This window comes from Colius striatus, chromosome 1 (assembly GCF_028858725.1).
Source record: "Colius striatus isolate bColStr4 chromosome 1, bColStr4.1.hap1, whole genome shotgun sequence".
Classification (NCBI taxonomy): Eukaryota; Metazoa; Chordata; class Aves; order Coliiformes; family Coliidae; genus Colius; species Colius striatus.
Window position 1 is genome coordinate 157,365,589 of NC_084759.1, and position 27,299 is coordinate 157,392,887.

The 27,299-nt window shown below is 35.6% G+C and overlaps 1 protein-coding gene across 4 annotated transcripts in view; it reads left to right on the top strand.

Annotated features, from left to right (window-relative positions):
* The window catches only part of ANKS1B (ankyrin repeat and sterile alpha motif domain containing 1B), a 431,515-nt gene that overhangs the window by 70,319 nt on the left and 333,897 nt on the right, over window positions 1-27,299 (top strand). For 3 of the 4 annotated variants that reach the window (XM_061988906.1, XM_061988958.1, XM_061988983.1), the window contains exons 5-8: window positions 3,226-3,301; window positions 5,514-5,615; window positions 13,881-13,991; window positions 16,223-16,398. In XM_061988906.1, coding sequence (XP_061844890.1) covers window positions 3,226-3,301; window positions 5,514-5,615; window positions 13,881-13,991; window positions 16,223-16,398 — 465 coding nt within the window. The remainder of the gene's footprint in view (window positions 1-3,225; window positions 3,302-5,513; window positions 5,616-13,880; window positions 13,992-16,222; window positions 16,399-27,299) is intronic. The other variant, XM_061989065.1, reaches the window with a different exon arrangement.

Consider the following 27,299-nt stretch of genomic DNA (forward strand, 5'->3'; position numbering starts at 1 on the left):
TACCCCCAGATGTTTGCCTTAGATGTCTACAGGAAATTTCTTCTTCTCATGTTTGTTTTCATTACACTTCTTACGAGATGTATGCTTTCATTGGGAAAGTACTTCTTGCATTTCCTCCAGTGGGGAATTTTGACTGACTGCTCCCAGTTCTGACAATTATCCTATCAGGATATTTTCTGCCCCTTAAGTGAGGACTCTCAGGATAGATCCTCTTCCTTGTCCTCAAAGCTGTTGATTCAGCGTGACAGAATATTAATCTTTCTCAGTCCCAGATCACTCCACAGCTATGAATTCTAGATAGCTTAGCTGTTGTCATCAAAATATGTCTCTTTTTTTTCCATTAAAATGGTTTCCTTATTAATATTAATACAGAATAATCTCCACAATTTTAGTCAAGATGCAGCTGGTTCTTGTCTCTGCAGTTCATCCTCAGTAGAACTAAAATGAAGTGCTGAGGTGTCCTGTAACATTTGAACTGTAGGTTTACTTGTTGTTGTATACATCACTAATTATTATCTTTGGCAGACTCACAGAATGGTTGAGGTTGGAAGGGAATTCAATCATCTGGTCCAACTCCACAGTTCAAGTAGGGTCACCTAGAACACATTGTCCAGGATATGTCCAGATAGCTTCTGAATGTCTTCAAGGATTGAGACTTTATGACCTTCCCAGGCAAACATGTACCAGGGCTCAGACATCTGCACAGCAAGAAATATTTCCTTATGTTCAAACAGAACCACCTGTGTTTCACACTTTCCCCATCATCTCTTCTGTCACTGGACACCACCAAGCCTGGCTCAGTCTTCTCTACACCCTCCCTTCAGATATTTGTACAGGTTGATGAGGTCTCCTGTGAGTCTTCTCTTGTCTAGGCTAAGCAGCCCCATCCCTCAGCCTTTTGTCATAGGAGAGATACTCCAGTTTCTTAGTCATCTTAGTGACTCTCTCCAGTAGCTCCATATCTATCTTATACCTTTCTGGAGAGCTCAGACTGGGCAAAGTAGCCCAGGTGTGGTGAGGTGTGACTTCACTAGCAATGAATAGAAGGGAAGATCACTCTCCTCGACCTGCTGGCAACACATCTCCTAATACAGCCCAGGATGTTGTTAGCTTTTTTGCTGCAAGGACATATTGCTGGCGCATGTTCAAGTATGACAGAATATGTTCAATTGTAGTGACTATGAGAGAGACATTCCTCCTTTCTCAAAACAGTGAGTGATCAATTGACTGAGCCTCTATTTTGGTGTTCTCTGTCAGGTTACCATGCCAAATGATAATCCCATTGTGGCTTTTGAATTTCACCACCTCTTTCCAAAGTCAAATATTTTTGAAGTCAAAGTTGTACTTCACAACCTTGGTGACGGGGAACTCTATGTTAATAGTATCAGGTCCTCACAGTAGTCTTGAGGTTTATTCATATCAATGTGACCAATCCAAAAGAAATGTCATATCCACACAAATACCAAAGAGAATAATATGCTGTGTCAAAGCCTTTTTCAAGATTGCTGATGTCAAGCCTTTTTCAGTAATTGGACCTATAGCTATTGCTGATTTTTCTGAGCACTCTTTTAAGTCACAGAAATTTCTAAGCTGCACCTGAAACGTTACATGTACCTCTGTGGCTGCAACAGCATTGCAGAGTTATCCAGTGTTAAAGGCAACTGCAGTTACTGGAAAACTTCTGTAGGTATCACTGGAGTCTAGGATTCTGAAACCATCTCCAAGTAAATCTGAATATTTAGTCTTCTTGTTCAGAAAAAGTCTGTGAATGTTCATAATAAGTCTGTGAATGTTCATCTGGACTGCTTCTGAAAATGGAAAAATTAGAATTTGTTTTGAGATATGTATTTAATATGTATATTCCTTTCCTAACTTCTCTCCATTACACTGTTAGCATACCTAATGTGCTGATGTAAATGACATTGGACATGCTCTACTTTATATATTAATGTACTAAGTATGAAAAAAGATAAAAAGTGAGTGTTCTTGTTACAGACAACAGTTTTCAGGCTCAATTGGTAGGACATACATACACTTACTGCTTGCCTAAATCCTATCTCAGGATATCTGGTCACTTCTAAATATCCTGTCATTGTGTCACTGTAGCACTGGTGCATTCTGATACAACTAATAAATAATGATTGAATGTGTGACCTACTCGAGGAAGTCCTGATCTGCAGGGGAGTTGGACTAGATGATCTTTTGCAGTCCATTCCAAGCCTTAAGATTCTGTGGTTCTATGTAATCACTCTTTTATTTCAGGTGAGGTGGGGTTTGTAGTCTTTAAAGTCTTTCTATCATAGCAGGCATCACAATGATGCATTTGGATAAAATATAGAAAGTAAAACCTTTAAGATTTGCCCACAAAGAAAAACGACTCAAAATCAAATTTACTGATGAGATGAATCAGATACTCAGTGAGATCTTGTAGTCCATGACCCAGCGCTAATGCTATTGTATGGAAAGGCATTCTGTTCAGATTTTGCACTATCAGCAGTATAAAGGATTCAAAAAAGTAGCTTATTAAGAGAGAGAGTTTGTTTATCAGAACTATAAATTTTATTTGAGCAAAAGTCCATTCACACAGAAATTTGTGTCACAGAAATCGGCAAAATCAGGTTCACAGGCATCTAAAATAGAATTTCAATTATCAGGTTCATAGGCATCTAATGTTGTTGAAGGTGCCTTAGGGTATCCAAGACATCTATATGGGGCAGATATGATGCAGATCAAACGTGAGCATGAACTGGAACATCACCTGGAGGCCAGGTGGGATGTCCCAGGGCATCTTTCACCATGCAATTGAATTGACCTTCTAGGATGTGATCCATTTTTGGATTAAAACACCTAAGCATAGATGTCCACATATAACTGGCTGACTGTTGAATTGCTATGTTCCACTTGCAGTATTGACTAGATTTTCATTGTTCAAAACAGCAGTTTAGAAATCTTACACAAATGTAGGCTTGTTAACTGGGTGTTGTTTTACATCTCTGTCATATTTTTCTTATATAGCTATGAATTTTTATAGTAGAACTGGCAGGATTTATGTTGTCATCTTGAATAATAATAAAAAATAATTCTGATAGTATTCGTTCTTGCACATTCTTTTTTATGTCTAGATAAAATAGAGGGGGAAAAATATTTCTTTTCTAAATGTATTCTTTTCAAAAGAATTAATTTGTATTTTAATTAGCATTTTAAATGTCACTTTTTTTTCTCTAGACAGAAAAAGGGAGCGCACTACATGAAGCAGCCCTTTTTGGAAAGGTAGAAGTAGTACGCATTTTGCTTGAAACAGGTAAATCTGATTTATAAGAAACACTGAGCAAATATCCTTCATATTCCTAATCCGGTCTGTGCCTCCTCAACTTTTGATTTTTAAAAATTACTGTTATCTTTCTCAGCCTTTGCAACACTAATCACATGTACTTCGTCTAAAAGCAGTATTCTTTTAGAATAAGAAATTACCATACATAGAGAACAAAAGCAATGTTTTCACTAAGACTCAGAAATTCCATACATGACTCAGTATATGCCACTGTATTCTGAGAATAAATGTATTCTGAGAACAAAATGGTAACATAATTTTTTTTAATTCACTCTGAAAGGCAGCCAAGAATATTCTTTGATCTAGAGGCTGAAGAGTCATGGTCACATTTATTTCCTTCACTTAGCTGTTCCTAACAAACACACCATCCTGCTTGCTTCTTCATTTCCTGGATAAACTTTGAATGCTTGAAGAGAAGCCACCATGTCTCTGAGAATTACATTTGTCCTGAAAGGACAGGAGAACAGGGATATAGAGTCCCAACAAACTTGTCTACAACATAATAAGAGTTGCAGGTAAATTACTCATCTAAACAACTGTCTTCACAGATAAATGAGAAAACCAATGAAAAAGTATATCTCTAGAAATTACTTCTCTAAGATATGTGAACTTCCATTACACTGAGGGATCACATTGATCTTTATTATCAGTGTTTGTGGAGTTATATATTGCAAAGGAAAGTATGTCCTACTCATAGCTCCTCATATGAATCTCAGCTCGTGCATACTTGATCTGAGATCTGTTTTCAGGAAAAAAAGTCCTCCCAAAATGCTTTCCTATTTGGATGAATAAGAAAGAGGTAGAAAGGGATCTTCATCTGCCATCAAAAAAGGCATCACCTCTTTATAGTAATTCACCTAAAAAAAAGAACTGGAGAAAATCACAAACACAGAAAGCCTTTAGACCATAGATAAAGGATGTCTCTTATAGATTAGCACACACACATTATAACTTCTGCAGAGTACAGTTGTATAAGATAGTAGAATCTTCATTGTTGACTCCTTCAACACCAAATGCTCTGCACTTCTGCAGCACTCTCCACCTTCTACCTTTTTCTTAGATAAGAATCCATTTTTTTCTAATTCTGCTTCAAAAAAAGACTCAGAAATTGTTTTAAGTAGCTACTGCAAATAAAAGTGTAAGTTGGTGTGTCTGGCCTATGAAAATCATGTGCCATTGCTAATTAGCCCATAAATATTTTGGCTTTATTTTCAGTAAGAAAATAAATATCTCTTTCTCACAAAACAAATTAGGAAACTCTGTCAGGCCAGGAAGTGAGAATTGCAGCCTTTTTTGGTGAGGAGAGAAATCCATCCATGCTCCCAGAACATCCTTATAAATCTTACTTCCTCTGAGTTCCTCTGTTTGGTTTTCCAGGAAGAATCTTATTCTGTTTGCTAGGACCTTTCATGTCTTTACTTTTTATGAAAGTAAATTTAAACTAAAAGAAAACCCCACTTCAGTCTTCTACCATAAGGCTGACATTTCTAAAGCAGCCCCTACAAGACAAAATGTCATGCAGTATCATGTACAGCAGGTTCTCTGAAACCTATCGAGGAGAAGCCTCAGATTCATTGTGGTTATGCTCCCTTTTTGAGCCAAACAATTACTTTGTCGATAGTCTGAATAGTCTTTGAGGAAATGCTTTGGCTGTTTACAGAGCCCTTATGGGAATTTTGTTGTACTCAGAGCATGAATTTTGAACATGTCACTGTGAAGTCCAAAACTTTTAAGGTTAGTAACTTTTTCAGTATTGCTTTCAAAACACACACTGGTACTATGAAATAAAATATCCCCAATGAATCAGAGCAGTTTAGAGAGAATTAGAATCCAAAAATGTAGGAAAAATATTCAAAGGATTTCTTGATTTTTTAACGTACTATTTTCGGGATGGCTGTTTCTTAGGAACAGTCTTTTCAAATATTCACAAGTTGGGTTTAAGACACTTACTTTATATCCCCATGATTTTCAGAAACATAAAAACAATCCATGTCAGCATGTGAATTTTAGGCAACTCAAGCTCTAAATGGATGCTATACTTCAACTATAACACAGCTGTTAATCTGCTGCAGTTGTAAAACCGCTTACATTCAATTTGCAGATAATTGAGTCTGATATACCACATTTATATTCCAAAGTACTTGGGATTAAAAATTCCACCACAGATCATTTTCTTTTTCAGGAATTGATACCAACATAAAGGACAGTTTGGGTAGAACTGTTTTAGATATTCTCAAAGAACATCCATCTCAGCAGTCCCTCCAAATTGCGGCTCTACTTCAAGGTAAGTTGTATTCAATTATACATTTGTTAAAGACAAAGCAGAATAGCATGGAGGAATATTAAGATATATAGTAACTTCTACTCTTGAAATATTTATACAAAAGAGTAGTCTTTTGAATTAAAAAGACAAAATTCTCATTTGCTACATACACAGAAATGAGTGGCTGAATATCTGCATTTGTAAGGAGTAAAGCCTTTCTTTTTTTCAGACAATAAACATTAGCATGGTGTGTCAGTCTGTACATTCTTCACTACAAAGTAACAAGTAATATTTCATTGCAGTTCCATTACATTGTGATGGGAAACTGCAATTGAAATCTTGATTTGTTCATAAATAACAACTATGAATGAAAGATGATAACAGATCTTCCAAACATTTCATTATGTTTTTCTTATTTTCCTTAAAATTACAAAAAAACCCACCAAACCAGGCAGTAAGTCTTGTCATTACAGCGGAAATAATATAACTTTGTTATACATACATTTGTTGTCATACCTCGTGTTATGTTCACGGTGTAAGACTGATTAGACTTCATTGTTTACTTCAATTTTTCACTCCAGAAGATAGCAGTAGAGTGAAACATGAGCTAGTACATAACTCAGTGTTAAACATTATTCCTCCTCTTCTATGGAATTTGTTCCCTGCATTTTCAGATTAGTCTTTCATTAACTGTGTTTGACAGAGGAGTTCCCTGCAGGCATCACTGCTGCATTTCCACCTGTATTGAATATTCCTATCTTTATTCCTACCGTTTAATCAGTTCAGTGTTGGTTCTACATATGAACTAGCTCATGCCTCAGTCTCCTGCATAACCATCTTTCATAAGAATATTTCCTAGAGAAAATGAGGTCATGTGGCTGCACCGTGCTCTTCAATTTTTGTTTTCTGAACATTTTCCAAACTTATTAGCCAGCTTCAGTAAAATTTTCCATTGAGATGCTGGCCCAAATCTCCTGTAATAGCTGGAGGAGAGGTATTCTCTTAAAGAGAAAATTCATGTTATAGATGAACTGAATCAACAGGCTGCCTTGAGGTTTCACTCTCTCCCTCTATCTTATTTTTTTCCCCTTTCCTTTATTCCCCTCCTTCCTCCTCCGTTACTTCCAATTACAGTTTCCTTCCGTATTTCCTGCTTACAGGAGACTGAAAAGTGATCAATTTAAGTTCATGAACCAGTAATATAGACAATATGTTTTTAATAGTGTATAACAATAATAAAAATAATATTATAATTATATAAATATCTATTTGTTTGGTTTAATGAACTTGCACCCTATGTGGTTTGAGTCTCAGCTCTGTCCAGGTAATTGGCAGACATGCATCAAAAAGTGGGAACGATGGTATGGGTAAGTAGGACTTCCCCCTATCAGCAGAAGGCAGTTCCTAATTTGACTCATTCTAAATGGTGAAACTTCAGCCTTTATGTCCTCACTGAGCTACATACCACTACACAGAGGAAAAGAGGTTAATATCATACTGAAAATTCTTCAGGAAAGAAAAGGGTCAGTCACAGTTTCTACTTGGTCAGACAACAAAATCAATTATCCTTCAGACTTTAATCTAAGATTCACTATAATGCCCATCACCAACTAAACTAATCTTCATTTTAGTACCCCTGTATTGTTCTGTTTTCACCTGTGATAACCTTAAAGTCTCTGCTCCATTAACAAAGTTTCTTCAAAGTATTCGTGTGCTATGAAAAATAAAGCACCCAAACCCTTCTCAAGAGTTTGTCATGTTGATGGATGAGCACTCACCCTTAGTTTCCACCACAACAAAAGAAATATGTCAATTTCAAGGCTTTTTGATACTTTGACATGTAATCCTTTTTCACATATGTGCCTTGAAAGTATAAGGAAAACTGCTTAGTAGTTTCAGACTGCGTTAGCATGACAAAACTGTGCCTGATATGAGTAGCTGGGTCTTTTTGCTCTGTCTACCTTACAGTCAGAAGTGATGTGCAAGGGTGGAAAATGTTTACAAAGGTGCTATTCTGAGTCTTAAGAAGACTCAAGGAGCCCCTTTAGAACTCCCTTGTGAGCCTACTTTCTTTTTCATCAGCAAAGGGCTCATTGAAGCTTTAACTCTCAAAGTTTGAACTCTGAGCTTAAGTTAAAACAAAATCAAGAGCGTCAGTACTAGCACTACTGATGATACAATAGACCTTCTTTCCTCTAAAAAGCCAGTTGAGTATATTGTTCAGTGAATTATAGGCATTTATCTTCTTGTCACTGAAAAATCAGTGAAGCACTTGGATTTCGGGAAACCTGAATTTACTGTAACTGACTGACTTCAGTGGTAACGAAGTCCATGCAAAGAAAGGGCAATTGCTAAGAAAGTTAGTGGCTTCCAAATACATTCTTGTTAAAGCTCCTGTTTTGAGATGACTGTTTAGAGAAGCTTACTTGTCTCCATACAGACATAGAGGAAAAAGAAATTAAACAAATGACATCAGACAATTACTGACTGGATTTCGTAAGTTTCTTCCAATTTTTTGTTCTTTATGCAGACAAAATTGCATTGCATTGATTCTTTCACCTTTTTGCCAGGATAGAGTAAGATTTTAACACCTAGCATTCTCATTTATTTTTGCAGTTTCCCCCTTGCATTGTTATGTTACCGTGCAGTTTATAGTATTAACGTCCATAATATTTGGCCCTGCCACAAAACATTAGTTTTCAAACTACAAAACAACAACTGGAAGATACATATAAATGGACGGGCAGAAACTGACGAGGAATTAACAAGACAGGTATAACTGATGGGCCTGATATGTAGTGTTCTGTCCTATATGCAGATGGATATCAGAGTTGTAAAAAAAGTTTTGAAAGAAAATGAGTTGGTGTTGAAGGTATTTATGAGAAATGTCTTTGAAAGAGAAGAAATTTATGTCTTTAGAGGCAGTTCATGCAGGCAGTACTACAAAATCTGTTCAGCTGATAGTAAAAGCTACAGGACTGTGTCCACTACAGACTGGACTGTGAACAAGGCCTCCAGAATTTAAGAATTGCAGATAGAAGCTTCTACTGGTATTCTCCCTTTTAAAAATAATATTTAGAAAACTATTTTTTAGAGATTATAGCTTAAAAGAAACAAAACCTTTTGCCAGTGACATTTTAGAAGTGATCCTAGCACTTTTGTCATCTTTACATCTTTTCTCAGTGTCCTGAGAAAATAGTAATTGAAGGGTCTGGAAAAAGGGTCTTTTTCTGTGTTTTCAAAGACTGCTGTCTTTTTGGAGACTTTGGCACACTATCTGATAGAAGGAAAATAAATAACAAAATAATTTTAAAGAGCAACATGTAAAAGGCTGAGTAAGCTCTGCACCAGCTAAACTTTTACTGCCTGTTAATTATAGACAGAATTATTAGAATTTACAGTTCAGGTTTTAATTCTTTGTCTTTCATACACATCCCATCATTTTCTGTGTCTTTCTCAGGTCTGAGTTGCACTGAAATCAATAAAAAATACTTATTACAGTTTATATTTTTAATGTCGTGGAGAAGAAATAGCTCTCTAGGCATTATGTACCCAAAGAACCGAGAATTAGGATATTGTGCCAAGGCCAGTCTACTGGATGCACTTCATGGATGCAGTGTAACAACAGCATTCAGTGCTGAAGCAGTTAACAGTATTGGCACTTAGGGCTTTATAATTAGGCATTGAAGATAAAAGGGATGTTGCCAAGGCTAGTAGGCCTAAAATTAAACCGACCAGCTGTGTTTTAGTTTTAGCACATGTGAACATGACGCAGGTGCATGCTATACCATCTTTCGACTCTTTCTCCACAGCCCACTATGCTCTCAATTAGAATCTTTCTCTTTTACTATTTCTGGAAGCAGAATTCTTGTTATTATGATAAAAGAAGATAGTAGATAAACACATGAAAAATGACACGAGACCCAGGAAGGCACAATAAGCTCTGCTGCATAGACAGTATGGAGGGAGACATAATAGAAAGCTGTTTCCTCTCTCTTCTGCTGAAACTGCTTAAGAACCTAACATTGTTTGTACATATTACTGAATTACTCACAATGGAAAATGCATAAGCAGCTGCAGAACTCTCTAAATAGCTTTGGTGTCATTAGCACTGGCTTTCTCTTGTGTATTCTCATTCTCTCTTTCTCTCCCTCTCTTTCTGTGAACAAGTACATCTTCTTTTCCCTTGACTGCAAGAGGCTAGCATCCCTGGAAGGATGGAATAGGTTTCTAGTCAAGGATTTAATTACAGCTGTGTGAAATGAAAAGGATTGGGATCTCAATCCCCCTTTGGGTTTTTTTGAGGCCTTCTCAGCTCCTTTTATAGATTATCATGCAAAAGTTTTAGAATAGTAACTATGTTGTTTTGGGGACTGAAAATTTAGCTGGACCCTTACCTATCTCAGGATCATAGCAGTGCTTGGGCACTTATGTCTATCTGTCTTCCCTGAATATGTGCATAAAAGTCACCTTATGTTACAATACTGATTTCAGGTTTCTCTGGGATTAAGTTAAACTTGAGTCACTCAAAATTATCCTTTGAAGCTAAAATTGAGTAATTCAAAATTATACTTTGAAATTTGGGAGACTGAAATCAAACCCAGCCTCTATTTTACTTAACTAAAGCCTATCACCTTAACACACCTGATGGTAGTTAACCAGTTGGCTTTCTCTAACTGCTGCTGCTGTAAAGAGGAGAGGAATTAGGTCACACAGCCTCAGATGGGCTGGTTCTAGAGGAGAAAGTAAGCTGTTTTAGGAGAAGCTTTTAGATAGCTCAGGGGGTAGAGTTAGGACTTCAGAGCTCCATGGAGGACAGAGGGTGCTCTGAAGTTTACTGCCCTTCAGGAAAACATGATGTGAAGGAGAAGTAAAGATTTCCTTACATGGATGTCAGTTGTGTAGAGGAGTGTTTTCTAAACAAGTTTTATTCCACCGATCTAGTTACTTGGAGATATTTTTGTTTGAAAAGGTGAGTGTTAAGAATTTTATTCTAAGTGAATTTTTGGTTTTTAGAGTTTAAAAAGCCTTTTGGTCTCTTTAGGGGAAGTCATTCTAGAGCGGAACTCTATTAGAATTCACCCAATGTCATGGCCAAGCTAGACTCTAAAAATGAAAGGAAACTAAGGAAACTCATGTCACCTAAAAAAAAAAAAAAGGAGGGTTTTTTGTGTTTTTCTGTTGAAAGGAAAAGTATAAAGCTCTTTCTTTGAGGCTAATGTAGCCATTACTCTAAAAGCCAATGTTTATAAACAAAGAAAAATCTTGACCCTCTCACCTCCCTGAGGAATGAGGACCTAGAGGAGCTGAGTCTCAAGCAAGCCTGAGCTTTTGCTGCTCCTGAAAGTTCAGCTGTAGCTCCAGCTGGGCTGGGCCATGTTCTCTTCATGGTTGACCTTCCTCACTCTGACCACTCTGCAGAAAGGCAGCTGTGTCTCCCTGCTTGCATGTTAATGCTTTCCCTTTTGCTTGATTTTGTCCAAACAGGTGTTACATAAACTGAGAAGGCTGGTGTTCCAGCTGGTTGAACTCTCCTATACATGTCACTTGGATTCATATTCCTCCCTGCTCTTATTTCTACCACTATGTGACCACTTTTATGCTATTACTTTTTGGACATGGAGCCTTTTTTTGATTGAATGGGGCTATGTTAAAATCAAATAACTAGAAAAAAGTGCAGCTAAAAAGATGAAGTTCTCGAGATCCTTAGTATTCACTGAACTGTAAACTGCTGTTTGAGTCAACAGAAGTGAAATAATCCATTCTTTCCAAAGCACTACAGTGAGGAAACATCTCTGAAGTGTGCATTAATATATGCTTCCATCAACTGTTACATGTTGGTCATGCTTACTGTCTTTGAAACATGGAATAGGATGCCAGTAAGCTGGCGAAGGAAGCATCATGACTATAACAGGTCCTGTCCTAAACAGCCTTTACTCTCCCCTATCATAAGAGTGACAGGCTTTTCTATATGCTCTGGGAGACCACAGTTAGAGAAATTGTTCTAGTCATTAAGTGGAATAATTGATGAAGTTTGGTTTTGTTTTGAATGATCTTTCTGTTTGGGTTTTTTTTTTTTTGAGGAAAGTGATAGAAGTCAGAGCAGTATCTCAAGTATACCACAGGCAAAGCAAACAATGGTGACTGGATCATCTTTTTCAATAAGATTAATTAGGCTTTGAAGATTAATTTCTGGTCAGCTGCAGGTAAATAGAACTTGATTGCTGGTGAAAGCATCCACTGCTCATGGGTACTTTGTCTTTGGCTCTTGACGTAGATCGCCTGTTCTACGTCTGTTAGTATTATGGATGAGTATGCATTTACCTAGACTATAAGTCTCTCACAATTGAGTTTGTGTCTCTGTCTTCTGCATATCTGGTACAATATTCAATAGTATAAAACCAAGTTAGGGGCAGAAGTCCCCTGGAAGCGCAAAGTTTTAAGGGTTGCAGTCTTACAAGGATTGCATGTCGCTGGCCTGTTCTGACCCTCTACACCATATTTTGTGCTGAGCCTTTTATAGAGGTTTTCTGGAAGAAACTTTTCATTTTGTGAAGTAAGTATTTATAAGACTTATGTTGAATTTAACGATTTCCTCCTCAGACCTACCCTTCTGCATATTAAGTGCATTGGTCTGGAAATGGGGCCTGACTAAAAATAAAAATTAAGTATTATTTTAAAACACAATCTTCTATGAATATTTGTCAGCAAGGATAAAGTCCTTTACAATCTCCCTTGCATTTCTTTTCATAATAATACCTGTATTGATTCAATAATTTCAACACTTGCACCTGGTAGAACATAATTTTAGGTTTGCTTCTGGACAGTTGCACAACTATCAAGCAAATATTTAAGATGTAAATTCCTCTTTTTGTTTTATTTTTCTTTGGGTCTAGCTCCTTTTTTACTTCTCTTCCATCAACTTGACAAATAATGTCACTGACAGAGCTGGAAAACGTTCCAGAGCATTTTGTCATGCTGCTGACTTTCTCATAGCCCCTTACAGCTCATCTTTGCTTCTTTGCTTTCAGCACTACACAAAGAAATAACAGTGCCCATTTTCATATGAGGAAATGTATGAGAGATTATCAAGAGGACCATTGCCAGCCATCAGACTTAATATATGATATTTCCAAGTCATACATTCTTTAAAAAAAACAACCAACAACCTGCAAAGCATTTCTGAAACTGTCTGCTGTTCTCTGCTATTTCCAATTTCATTTTCTTGGATGTCTTTTTTATCACAGATTGTGTTTGAGTTTGGGAATTTGTTATTTAATCAGGAATAACAGTAAGCTAAACAAGTGCACTGTAGAAATTAAATCAGGGAGATTTCACTTACCAGAAACTCCTTAGTCCTTCAGCGTGATATTGATGAAAACAGTTATTGTAGTTTTTGTATGTGTTGCAATATAGACTGTTGCATTTACTATCTGGTATTAGAAAGAACTTGTTTAAGCAACTTCAGAAAATCAAAAAAATGCAGATGCAGAATAACTGCCTGAACTGAGAATCAGTCAGTCTACTGGGGAAAAAAACCCCACTATTGTCGCAGTAATTAATTATTTAGTATTTGCCCTACAATAACATTCATTAAGTTCTTGACGTTCCATTGAGTTAGCTTGTGTACAAAAATACATGAAAATGTATGTATTTACACAAAAATAAAAGTAACAGAATTGGAATTTAGCATGTTCATAGCTCCATGTTTTTCTGTGTTTATAAACATTATCACAAAACTAGGAGGAGGGAAATTTTAAGAAGGAAATCACAAAAATTTAGAACATTGCTTTTTGGATTTATAGTTTTAACTGCATTTTTGAGATTACATTGTTTTTTTTATCTCGTACTGTGTCTGTGCTGCAAGCAGAATATTTGATTTTCTTAACAGTATCAATACATCAATACTATGAACATCCCAAGTATCTTGATTAAAAACTCTTCATGAATTTAGAATGAAAAACCTCTTTCAACAGCAATAATAGAACTGCACAGTTACATAGAGATTTCAAGGAGACAGGAAAAACAGGGATAGTCACAACTCATTACTCCTACAATGAGATTTCTGTAACAGTTTTAGCAGATTAAAGAACTGGCCGTTACAGTGTTTTGTAATAATTTCAATACAAGATTGCCTTGCAGCAGTATTTACAAATCATTTCAAGGTTGTAATATGAAAAAAATTGGAAGGGCTTTAATTAAAAAAAGAAGCAGCAAATATACTTTTGATTGGAATAAACCCCCTTAATTCAGGAGTTTAAGTGTATGTGTATCTTTAAATTGCAGAGTATATGGAAACAGGAAATGCAAGTATTTCAGAGGAACGCCCACTGGAATGCGCAGAACTTCAGTCTTGCATTTTGTCCCCAGAAGTTCCTCCGTCTCCAAAGGCTAAAAGTAAATACATGTACTCTGTGAATGCAGAAGATGTACTGAACTTCTCTTTTAATATTAAAATTATATTGCAGACACATTTATACAAACATGCAAAATGAAAAAGAGAGATTAAGGAAGTTATTGATATTGAGAAGCCTTTTTTTCCACCGTGAATTACCTATCTTGACTACTCTGTAATAGTAATCCACTGTAATCCTTCATATAAGAAAGCAAAGAACTATATTCTCAGAAAGGCCAAGTCACTGATGGATTACAATGTATTACATTAAATTAAAAAGATTTAAGATCCTCTATCTGACCTTACAAATTTCATAATCAAATAAAATAAGAGGATGATAGATGTGTCTAAATACTCTGCAGGCATTGTTCACATTCAAGTTAGATTGAATTTATCTTTCTCAGTGAGTACCTATTCCAATTTTTCCATTTGGATGCCTCTTTCAAGGATCATTAGTGTACTGCTCTTCCATTCATCTTTTAAAAAATCTTTCAAATACCATGTCTACCACTGTTGTGCATGTGCTTTCGTCTTGTGTTCTGATTCACCCTTTACACGCAACAGCCACTTAAATACGGCATTTCATGTGTGGTGCCATCCTGCTCTTCCACGAAAGTCATCTTCCTGTAGAACTAAACCTGACTTCTGCCTTCTGTAATTATCCAAAGTAAATGTAACTGACTGCTGGCAAGTAACTAAGCCTTGCTTTGATTTTCATTGTGTATATGGTTTTTGTTTTTATAGTTGTTGCTTTGGGGTTCTTTTTGAACACATTTAAGGGGAGAGTTTTCATTCATGATAAAACTAAGCTCACTGCTGCATGCCAGACTACGATGTTCATGATGATAGTAAACAAATGCTCTAGTTCCATTTGTGTTTCCCTTTGGGGTACTTAGCACATGTGGTGTATGAAGATAAATAGTTCCTTTGAGATTAGTAGAATCATTAACTCAACTATCTTATGCAATAGAAATGTCTGTCCTGATATTAAGTAGTAAATATTTTTAAAATATTTTTAATTTAGTGATAAGATCATGATCTCACACTGCTGTTTCCACTTTCAAGGTATAAGTACTGTAAAATATGCTAGCTGGCTTTTGCTTGTCTTTTGTGTAACAATTCTAAAGGAAAGAAGTTGTATTTGTCCCACAAGTTGTACTTGATTGTCCTTCCCATCTGTCTGCTGTTCTGTGACAATCTAATTTCAAATATTTTAAACCAAATTTGGAAGAGGGATGGCAATATCAATTATCCTCTTGACCTTTTATGGAAATAGGTAACTAGATAAAGAAGTGAGACCTTAATTAGTACCTTCATCGAAAGAAATAGTCAAAATTTGACTTTTATGTATTTTTGTTCTGACAGCAATCAGCCAGACAATTAGTGTACACTTAGAGGTACAACATCCTTGCAATTCTACTTTTGTCATGCAGAAATAATTATTTTTTCAGTAATGAGTAAATAAAAGGTTAGCATTCAATGTGATTCTAGTGCTTATTACTACCAAATAGTTGACCTTAATATAGTCATATAAAGCCCATTGTCTGTGGTGGTAGATTTCTTAGCTAAAGAAATCTGATGAAGAGAAAACATGAAACACAATGCAGAATGCATTAAACATGGATTTTTGATAGACTGCTATAGGGGGATATGTGCTAAATTTCTAGGTTTTGCCCAGTATATCCTTCCAGCATTCCATTTAGTCCTGGGAAAGTGAGTAGGAACTGTTTATAAAACATAGTTACTTTTATGGGACAGGTGTGCATTCTCAGAATCTCAGTTCCAACCTACTTACAGTTTATGGAACCTGTATAGTGTGTTAATTGATCACAGCAGTGAACGTGAACCTGATGCAGAGTATGGCATGCTCATTTGTGTATTTTTAGAAACTTCCTTTCCTGAATTAGTTTTGTATTCTTTGATAGTGGCTATTTCTAGCCATTTTTTGGGATTAGAAAACAGAGAAATGGTAAGTATATATTGTAATTAATCCTAATTAAATGCAAGATGTAGGAGAATGCAGAAATATGTAGATTACTGCCAGTAATTCCCATTCTGGAATGAGAAGCCATTATTTTTGGGGGGAGAATTGTGAATGAAGATCACTGTTTAGATGATAAGGCATGGAATATAACAGATACTCAGTAAAATTTAAAGAATGTGCATTTCCTTTTTAGACATAAATTACTCTTGGTGTTCTAATTATTGACTAATGATGTGTCTGTCTTTAAAGGTGAAGCTGTGACTGGAGAATTATCAAAGCTCTTAGATGAAATCAAATTGTGCCAAGAAAAGGAATACTCTTTTGAAGATCTGTCTCATACAATATCAGACCATTATCTGGACAATTTTAGTAAAGTATCAGAGGAAGAGCTTATGACCAGTGGAAGCCAAACCAAGCTTAATGTAGTAAGTAAGATGGACTACAAAGACAATATATTCAGTTACATCTGCTTTATTTATGACACATTCAAGAAAGAACTAGTACAAGAGTGAGAACAGTACAAGTTAAACATTATAATAGAAAAAAAATATGGCATGTGCACCTTACCGATTTAGAATTTAATATTCTCCTTATTTTACAAAGACGTTGCTTACCATACCTCAGAATGGCTTTTTATGGCACCACTAATATGACAAAAAATTCAGGTTAGTTTCCATTTTGAGTGTGGCAAGTGCAAGGTAGATTTCTTCCAGGAAATCAATTTGAATCAGTATGCTCAGTACTATACCGCAGACAAAATGCTTGCAGAATCTATTCAGAAGTACACCCCAAAAGCAGTAGTTAAGTGCGTTCCAACTGGGAATCTTGCATGTTTTATCACTATGTAGCTTTCCCAGTAGCCTAATAGTATTAAAAGTGGAGTAATACTAAATATTTTTGTGGTTATGAGACTTCCATGATTACCAACTACAGTTAAAATATGACTTCATTATTACTGATCCTGTGAATAAATTGCCTTAGGATTCATTTTTCTTTGCAGTGTTCCAAGTCTTGGGGCGGTTTTGTTTTTGTTGGTTTGGTTTTTTATTTTTTTTAATTGAATTCTCTTCCTTAATAAGTAAAGTAAATGGGATTTCCCAGGGAATAATGCACAGAACAGAGGAGAAAATGCTAAGTGCTAAATTTCAGTTAATGTTGTTCATAAGTTAAGAGAATTTATTCTCTCATATATAGGGAGAAATATGACTAGTTAAGAATTTTTATGTTCTAAAGGATTTATTACAATGGATGTAGACAGAATGAGATTTGCAAAGATGGTTAGATACCCTGAAATGCAGTAGATAACTTTTCTAAATATATTTGAGTGATCATATACATAGCCCATGTTGAAGTCAATCTAAACAAGGTACTGATCCTGCTAAAGCATTTTTATATACATCTTTCTAGTGTCTCTGTGTATTTAGGTGCTAACAGCTATTTAAATCTGCTCAGCTGCTGTTTTGCAGAAAACATAATCCATATAATTCTCTCTACTCAGACTGAAAATTTCACAAACCTCAATGAAATATACCATGAATGGGAGGTATTCAGACACAAAATCTGTAGTTTATGTGCAGCAGGCATATACAAAGGTAAATTAGACAATGTAGTTTTTGAGATTTCTTTTATTTGTATACTGAACTAGATGTGAAAACAAATCTTCAAAAGTGGGGTCTATTTAAAGCATATTGTGGTGCTCTCCTACCAGCATACCTAGCTTTTCTTTCTAAGAAAACTAGAAGAATAATGATGGGTATGCATTTATCACATGAAGTCAGAGTGAAGGGCAGAGCACATTTTCCCCTAGAGTAAACCCAACTATATAGGCCTATATGGAGAGGACTTGTTGCTGTCGTGTGGGATTTTCCTTTTTGATCTAAAACATCCCTTTATTTAAAAAAAAAAAAAAAAAAAAAAAAGGTATTTTGAGGTCACTCAGTCTATGTTGCTGCTACTTGGCTTCCTTACATCAACAGAAAGGTAGCTGCTCCAAGTTTTGACAACACTGTCTTTTAGTTTTTGGGAAGTGCTGCCTTCCTTTGGTGTGTAGACTACTTGTATTGTGCATGGGTGATAAGAAGATTCAAATGCACTGTAAAGAACCATCAATAGTAATCAGGAAGAAGCACTAAAGTAGACATGTTTAGCTCTGAAGATGTATCTAAAGATGAATGCTGGCAAAGGACTCTGGGGACAGGACCAGCAACTGTGGTGGCGAAAAGTGTGACAATAGAGTGATGATTGAAGAGTCTTAAATGAATCTATGTGTGTAAGAACATAGGGATACAGAGAGAAAGAGAGAAGTGGAGACATATGTAGATATGTTGAGTCAGAAATAGATTCCTTGGGTATGTACTAAAGAACAGAAAGATTCTTACAGCTTCTGATTTTGATTTCTCCTCCCTGGGAAGCTTCTGTAAAACTCTCAGTTGGTTAAGTGGAGTCTTCTCTGTTGTCTGCATTCATTCATTGCTGCTGCACATGCCAAAACCCTATGGAAGCAAGAGCAGTACAGAAGTGTATTGTAACTGAAGCACAGACTCTTTCTGCCTGCAGGATTGAGTGTTGTTCTGTTACCAGCTCCAGTACAGGGCTGGGAACACCAGGGTGTGCCTCTGCAAGGGAGCAGTTACCTCTGGTTCAAATTGGCAATTCTCCCCCTGACTTTTATCTCTGACTGTACCAGTATGAACTCTGAAGAAGTGTAGAAGTCAGGTCCTTGGTATTAATGGATCAGATGATGTCATTTCCTGGACAAATGATAGTTCCAGAAACAATGACTGGTACAGGCTCTTCAACATCTCTTGTAGTCCATTGATTTGAACAGGTTCCAAAACCCAAGTCATGACACTGTGGCCCTTAGGGAGATTCTAGAAGGCTACTAGAAGACTTCTGTATTTTTGCATCATGCTCTTGTTCAGAGAAATAGAAGGCCAAGATTGGGGTATTTCTATTTGGAGTAGTATTTTGTGGGTCAAAACCTTTGTAAGTTTGGAACAATGAGACTCAGGAGCCATCTACTGAGGAGAGCAGGGGCACGTGAAAGAGCGTCAGGAAGCAGAGTACATTTCAAAGCATTTTTTTAGCTATTTGGCTCTCTTTAAGAGGACCAAATCACCTGTGGTACTGTTCTGGTTAAATAAGGTTTAGACTGATTTAGGATTGCAGAAAGGAGTGCTCTTAATTCCAGGCTACAGATTCTAGAAAATCTCCAGAATCAACATGCCAGCCTCTCATATTTGAAAGAGAAAGGCTTAGTGCTTTTGTTTGTTGTATGGTAGTGGGTATGCCTGCTTTTTAATGCAATAACTTTGCAGTAAAAGGCTCATTTGGTAAGTGGAAGGGTGATGTTCAGTTTTCTCTATGGCATAAAGGTGGGGTTTAACGTCACTTTTATAGTTTCCCTCCAATATTCCCTACAATATTCTTTTTGGATTTTTCAACCACTGGAAAAACACCAGTGTAATCCTGAGAGCAGGACTTAGGAGTCTGTACTTACTAGCAAATTCTATTCCTTTTCTGGCATCCGATGTCTTGCATTGTTTGTTGCTGAGAGATGTAGCCCCTGTAGAATACTACATTTTATTTTGAACTTGTGAATTTGAGTTCTTTTGAGTCAAGGACAAAACTTAATCCAGTCTTCCATTTGCTGAGTTATTGGGTGAGTAGTCATCTAACCACATGGTAACTTATTCTGGTATGTTTGAACTGAGACTTTTTTGCATTGAAAACGCTACACACTTTATTACTTAATATTACTCTTGACTAAATGTGTGATGTGTGAAATAAGGTATTAAGAAAAACCCAGAGGTTTATGTGCTTACCATATTTTAAAGTAAAATAGAAAGCAGAGTTTGCATAACTGAGATGAAGAGAAACTGAAAAATGAAAAAAGCTTTCTGGATAAAAATTTTGGGTTTAGCCATTTTAATTAAAATTTACATGTCAGTTCTGTGATAACGTATTAAGTTTCCTCAGGATATGAAAGATGAAAATTGAAGGGCAGGATCTTAAGGACTGGAAGACATGAACATCTTGAAGGAGGAGAGTGGAATGGAACAGTAAGGAGAGTGAGAATAGACACCACAATGCAGATAGGAATAGATCTAGACATGAGTAAAAATTGCTGCCACAGGACAGTTCCATTACAAAAGCTGAAAGGGAAACTGGGAAGATGTTTGGGCTCTGGAAAGGCACACTGTGTTAGCCTCCTGAATGAGGAGAGCAGATAATGAAGAGAATGAAAACTGAACATTTGTTTGCTGAATAGCACAAAGTCAGACAAGAGTAAGTTAATGGGATCTTTTATTTGAAGAGTACATTATAAACAATAAACTAAAACTACAACTACACTGGAAACTTGATCACTTTGTAACTTTTACTATGTTTCAAAATACTTCTGATGTGCTGTCATCTAAAACTCAAAAAAAAAATAGGATTTTATTCTTCAGCAAGCTAGAAGAGAAGTTGTGTTTCAAAATGTGTTTGAGAAAGCATGAGATGGGAAAAGATGTAGGGAAATCTCTGACTATCACATCTTAATGAACTTAGATTTTTTTTCTTAAATTCAGTTGTCTTAACTATAATTGTAAAAATCTGATTTTGCTAGCAATAACTTAGAGTAGTTTCAGGGTCTTTTTTAAAAAAATACAATTTAAAAAATATTTATTTTCCAATAGATGGCAGTCTGGCTCAGTAATTTCAAGAACAAAAGCAGAGATCTTATGTAAGAGTTTTCCAACTTTATTTATTTCTGTACTTAAATCATGCATTTTTAACACAGTTGATACTCCTTGATACAAGTACAAACTCCTTGAAGATAAACACTTGTACCTCTTATAAGAAGAAAATCTATTGAATGTCGTGGCATACAAACTGAAATATCTGGGCTGATTTTAGAGGTGTATTATAACATGGAGGTTACACATAAAGTGTGTATTCAAACAACCTGTGTGAATTCAAGAGAAGTAAAAAATGCTAATAGTTAACTTGCAAAGCAGGGATTTAGAAAAATTGTGTCAGGAAAATGAACAGAAGAATGCTGAAGTGTATCTCATGAAGAATCTTCCAGAGCTTCTACAAGTAAATTGCTTTAATTTACATTGCTCTGTCCTTGGAGTACTTACAAACATCATTACCGGTTTCTTGTCAGGTTTGAGATTCCGGTGCAAGTATTTATGTGAGAGCAAATTACTGAAAATGTAATATTAAAACCAGAAATATTCTGTATTTGTTGTAGTGTGTTTGCTCATTGTTTTTCTTAGTTTAAAAAAAGTCAGAAAAATATGAGCTTCTTATCCTTGTAAGAAACCTGTGGATACCAGAGAATGGCAGACTATGTTTTATTTACTTTGTGTAGCCTGTGATTGCAAAACAAAAAGATAGTGTATTAAGAACTTTTACACTTCTGTGTGGATAAGTAGATATGTATTTTCACAGTTTACATGTTGAATACATCAGTCTTTCCCCTTCATAAACTTGATTTTATTTTAATAGGGGTTTTTTTTCTTAAAATTGACTCATTTAAGAGGTTCATCTTAATCTGTTTCAAAAGTTTCAGTCCTTAAGAAAGAATTTGAAAAGCGTTGTTTTCATATAGTAACGTTAACTATTGTCCATGTTTTTTGGAGAAGTCATGAGAATTTTCCAACTAAAGTTAATTTTAAAACAATAAATATCTGCCATGTGCCCTTAAAAAAACTCCAAAACGTAAACTCCAAATTAAAGTATTTTCTTCAGATCAATCTCACTTTTTAGGTGATTGCAGTGTTTGCTTTTACATTTATTCTATTTTGTTCTGAATCACAACACATAAACTATATTAGTGATTCCAAATGCAATGTCTTACTATCTTTGGATATGTGATATGAGTTAAAGCCTAAGGCCTAGCCCCAGAAATTGCTTTTGTGCTTTTAACAGCAGAGTATATATTAAAGGATTTTGCTTACTTAAGTGGAATAAATACTGAGAAATTGGAGTTAAGGTGTCTGTATTTTTTTTTTTTTCCTTACAGAAGAAAACTAAAGGTCGTAAACCCATGTAGGATTACAGTGACTGTGCTACAGAGAGATTTCACAGAAGTGGCAGCAGTATATCTGATTAAATTTAATGTGGTTATATAATAGATAATAAAGGCTGGCAGCAGTAATTTAAATTTAAACATGAAGAAAGATTCTGTGTAGTCTCACAAAAAGATTTGGATTTCATCACAGGCATATAAATGTCAATTTCTGCTTACTTCTGTCATCCAGAAAGGGAAGTTGATTGTGAAGTGAATTGAGAGTGTAAAAAAAGTTAAACTCAAAAACCATCCTATTAACATTGTTGAAAATGGGGGTGAGACATCATGAAAGAGAAAATTCACTTTTTTTCACTTATGTGAGATTATCAAGAGCATGAGGATACATAAAGGCAATAAAACTATGACCCTGTTTGATTTATATCTAAGGAGAGATTTGAAAGCGTAGAATTGTGTAATTTTAAAAAGATGGCTTAGAATGAATATATTAGAGGGGAATAAAATTTATGCATTGTCCTTTAGAAGTCAATTACTCTGATTTGGTTTTTTCCCTAAGGCAAAGAACAATTATTTTTTTTAATAGAAAAATCTGAATTTTATTTTATCTTGCAAATTAACAATCAGTGGAATCTGAATATTGAAATAAGCAATTTAGTAACATTATTAAATGATACTGTTGGGTTTTTTGTTTGCTTTTCTTTTAATGTCGCATTTAAATAACTGATGGCTGGACAAAAATATCATAGTGACTAAGAGGGACCAAATACATTGGACTAAAGCGGTTACTATCTTGGATCAACCATGGTAGCCTTTAACAACAGCACCTATTTGCATACAGGCATTATTAATAGAATGAGACAATTTGAAATGACAATGATGATGAACAATCCCCGAGTATATACAATGGCTGACTAATGAGGATACATTAAAAACACATACAAAAACAATTTTGGTTACTTATTGAGGAACAGTGAGACAATCAGGCCTGATTGTTTGAGGCTCCATGAGGAGAAGCAGATAAGTTACCAAATTCAGTAAATGTTACCATATTAAATAATACAGCTTTGCTGTATTTTGCAGGTATTGATGAGATATGTATATATTAAAAAGAGAAGAAAATTGTACTGTGTCAGTGTTTGCAATATTGTTGCTTTAGTTAATTCCCCCTTTTTAATAGTAAGAGAATTTATATATTGACTAATTTTGACATTGGAAGAATTTTGTATGAAGTTGGACTTTTGCATGTAGTTCAGTTACTAATCTTATTTTGCAAGCTTACACTGATTTTTGTTTCTATGGGAAATAAAAACATGAAGGTCATCTCTCCCAGGATATGTAAATCTTACCTTCTAAGATTTCCTTGTTGCAAGATCTACCTGCCCTCTGAAGATAAGATTATATAACTTTAAAAATTGTTTTTAAAAGCTACCGCCCAACTAAAACCCATCTGTTAGTACCAGTTTCTAATGCGCACAGTGGTATTTCCCACTGAGAAGTGTTGTTGCTGTTATTTTCTCATTAGACAGTTATAATATGACATCCACCACCAAGCATCCACTTGGTCAATGTAGAATTATATACTTGCTACAAGCTAGTTTTTAAAATTATTTCTAAATTCTATTTAAATAAGAACTGGAAACCTACCAACTTTTTTGTCTCTTCTGTTAGGGGATTTACTTACCCCAAGGAAGTTCAGACACTTTTAATATATCCTCTCGCAACCTATCTTCTGCAGTTAGGAGAAAATATCTTATTTTAATATCTGTTGGTTATGCTATGCTTCAGTAAATTCTTGTAAGGATTTCTATGTTGGGGATCCTGACAGCAGCCGTGTGGAACTCTACACAGAATAATTTGCCAAGTGGCATGTTTCAGTCAACTAAATTAGCCTGCAGCTTCCTGTGGCTGTGATTTCTGGTAGAAGTATTGCTAGGCAATCCCCCCATGTGCTGCATAGACCTGCCCTGTGAGATAATCAGCACTTCTCTAAGAACATAAAACCCTGAAATATGACAGTGCTCTAGTATGATTTAAGCTATGTGAATTATATCTAGCTCAAGATGCTGACCAAGCCACCAGTTCATCTAACCTGCAGTAAAATGTAACTACTTTTTTCTCACTAGAATGTGGATTTAATGAGTCTGTCCAATTATGTATGTGCATGGCAAATTCTTTGCCTATCAGATGCTTGCAGGAAAATAGCTTACAGACAAATGAATCTGAATGCAGTTATGCGTTTAGCTTGCATTGGTGAATCTTAAATGTATCTAATCCTTTTGCTCCAATTTGTCACATTGTTTACTGCAATGACCCTGTATTACTATGTTTTACAGAACGTGTACTGTATATACAGGCATTTTCTTTTATTTGCTGAGTATACACTTGCTTTTATTCTTATATAGTAAAATCTGACCAAGTGGAAAAGAACAATTGTTTTGTGTACACGCTCCATAACTTGCAATACTCCAGGCTTATTTTTTCTTCAAGCTTTCTTTTTTCCTAAGTAATCCTAGTACTTTCAAGTTTTATTTTATATGTAAATCTTGCCACACTAACAATCAGTTCACTTGCCCTGCTGTGGACACTTTCATCTTAGCTAAATTTCTATTCCATAAGGATTTCAGATATGGGTGTAGCATTTTTTTCCCCATATAAAATAATTGTAATATAGACTTTAGAGATCAAAGAGCTTGTTTGTCTTTATGGCTATAAAGCTCTATGTAAATTAGGGTTTCTCTAGAAATGATTCATAATATTTTATATACTAAAGAATCCTGTTGAACAGCTATGTTTGATTGAATTAGCCACAGTAAATTTTTGTGTTTTTTCGCAGGACTATTTTAATTTGAGACTGTCATGTGTTGTAGTACTGAGCACATATGTAATTTAAAGACTAACCTCTGTTTCGTTATACTTAGATGAATACCAAAGAAATCTACTAAACTCAACAGGATTAGCCAGGATCTGAGGACTCTATCAGAACTGATCTTGAGATCATCTTCCCAATATGAAGTATATTTGCTTTAATTAAATATCTTTTTTTGTGTGTGTTATTCGGTGCTTTAGAGGACCATCTTTTTCATCCCTACTTGTGCTGCTATTTTTTTTTTAACATCCCTGAGCTTCCCGTGCCATTGTGGACACTGTTGCCAGGCTTGCATAGCAGAATGCTTGTCTCTCCCATTTCTTCCATACCCTCAGTGTCCACCGTCCTGTGAGTATGCAATAGTGTGCAACACAATGTCCATTTTTAAGCTACAGTTCCCAACTTCATTATGGGTTCTTCTGAAAGAATTTCAGTCGCTTGTGAAGAACAGAAACAGAAGATAGTACCATGAGGTTTCCACTCAGGTGATTTTGCATTATTAACATAACGTTTCTCTTTGTCATAAGAATACAAAACCAAATCATTGTGAAAGCTGATGACTTTTGCTGTTACTAGGATATTAGCCACCAGAGATGTTTCCCTCAAGACCTGACTTTCCCTAAAAGTCTGCCAAAAAAATCTGTCATGGACTCCTACCCTGCTTTTCCTTTGGATTTCTGCTCTCCTCAGACTTTTCTCCAGTGTTTCCTCTAGAATCCGGTTTTCAACTTCTCCCTTACCAGAGAACAAAAAAGTTCTTTTCGTCATGATCTTCGATTCTCTTAAAATTATGTTTCTCCCTTCTTCATCAGAGTATCACAAGTAGGGGTGATGAAATGACATAGGTGGGGCCCAACTGCCTCAGTGTTGCATGTCTCACTGTGAGTGCACAAAGTGCCTTTTGCATGGGGCTAACATGGACTCAGTTATGCCTTCAGGAGCGGTAATTAAGGGTCAGTAGCTACACTGTAGTATCTATAATGACACTGCATGCCTATACTTAGCAGCTGGATCCCACCATAAGCCCTCAAGTCAGTCGCAGAAACATAGGTGTCTAGTGCTGTTTTGGTCAGCAGCTCATCTACGTGGGGCTGGAAGTTGTGACAAAGGACTTGGAAAGTCATGGTGTTCTGGAGTGCCAGTTAGAGGCTAGCTAGAGTGCCCAAAGGTCAACACTAGACTTCAGTTTAGAGTTAATGAAGATCCAAGTATCCCTCTGGTAGACTGGCAGTGTTAACGTTAAGGTTTGATGAATATTTGTGAAACTTGAGTAAACTATTTGGTTTATATCATTTGAGTGATAAGAGTATGTAACAATATATGAGATCTATAAGGAATATGAAGGATTTCTGCAGCATTTAAGTACGATTAGAATCAATTTCCAAAATATTTTTGTCGTCATAAAATAGTTGTGGTAGTTTATTCAGGCTCAGACTTTTTACGTGTGGGAGATTCTTTTTTGCAGTCATATGTAGATAGTTACCCTAGGGGCAAGATAAATGAGTTCATAAGGAAAGAGGGAGTAAGTATGCTCTAAAATGTACTCTTTTCTATCCTGCAATCTCAGAAATGGAAAACATAATTCTAGAACTTTTTAGCTTTTGATCATCCTGCATGTTACTGAAGAAGGTACTTCTGTAACATCTCTAAAACTGTTGTCAGTAGATACCAATGCAGATTTGATTGTGTTTTTTAAAACATAGTGACCTTAAAATAAATGTTTTACTTGCACAAAGGGATGCTAAGAGTAGAGGGAAAAAAAAAAACCTTAAATATCTCTTGTATGTTCCAAAAGTCAACACTGACTTTATATCTATTAGTATAAGAATAAAGTCATTAAGCTTGGAATGGACAGTAATCTCTGATCACCATCTGATAGAAAGTGCATTAGAAAAATGAGAACAATATGGTTATGTTGGATATTAATATCCTTGTGATGCAAACAGAAGATGGAGCATACTAATCCATCAAAGCTATATGAACCCTTATGGGATTCATTAAGTGGTGAATATAAGTGTAAATGTATAGTTTCGCTATAACACATTCTATGATTCTTTTGAAGTTCAATAAGTAGGTACTGTCTTTGCAACACCAGTCCCAGTTTCCCATCTTCATCTGTTAATAAGACGTATACAAGTAATGCTAATGGTAAAGATGCTGATATATTTTACAAGGCAAAGGACCACTCATGATGAGCTAATACAAAGGAGCACTTTCTTTAAAAATTGTTTAGTAGTTGGAATTGGAGCACTGGGCAACTTGTTTGGACTGCTTGCTTTATTTCATTTTTATTCTAATAGCAACAAGCATATTTATTTTGTAATTGACATATGAAACTATAGAGTATTTTTGTCCTTAAGTCTTGAAACAGTTGACCACTCATGACATAGGGTTTCATTGCAATTTTTTTGGCTTTTTTTTTTTTAGTCTCTATGAAGAAA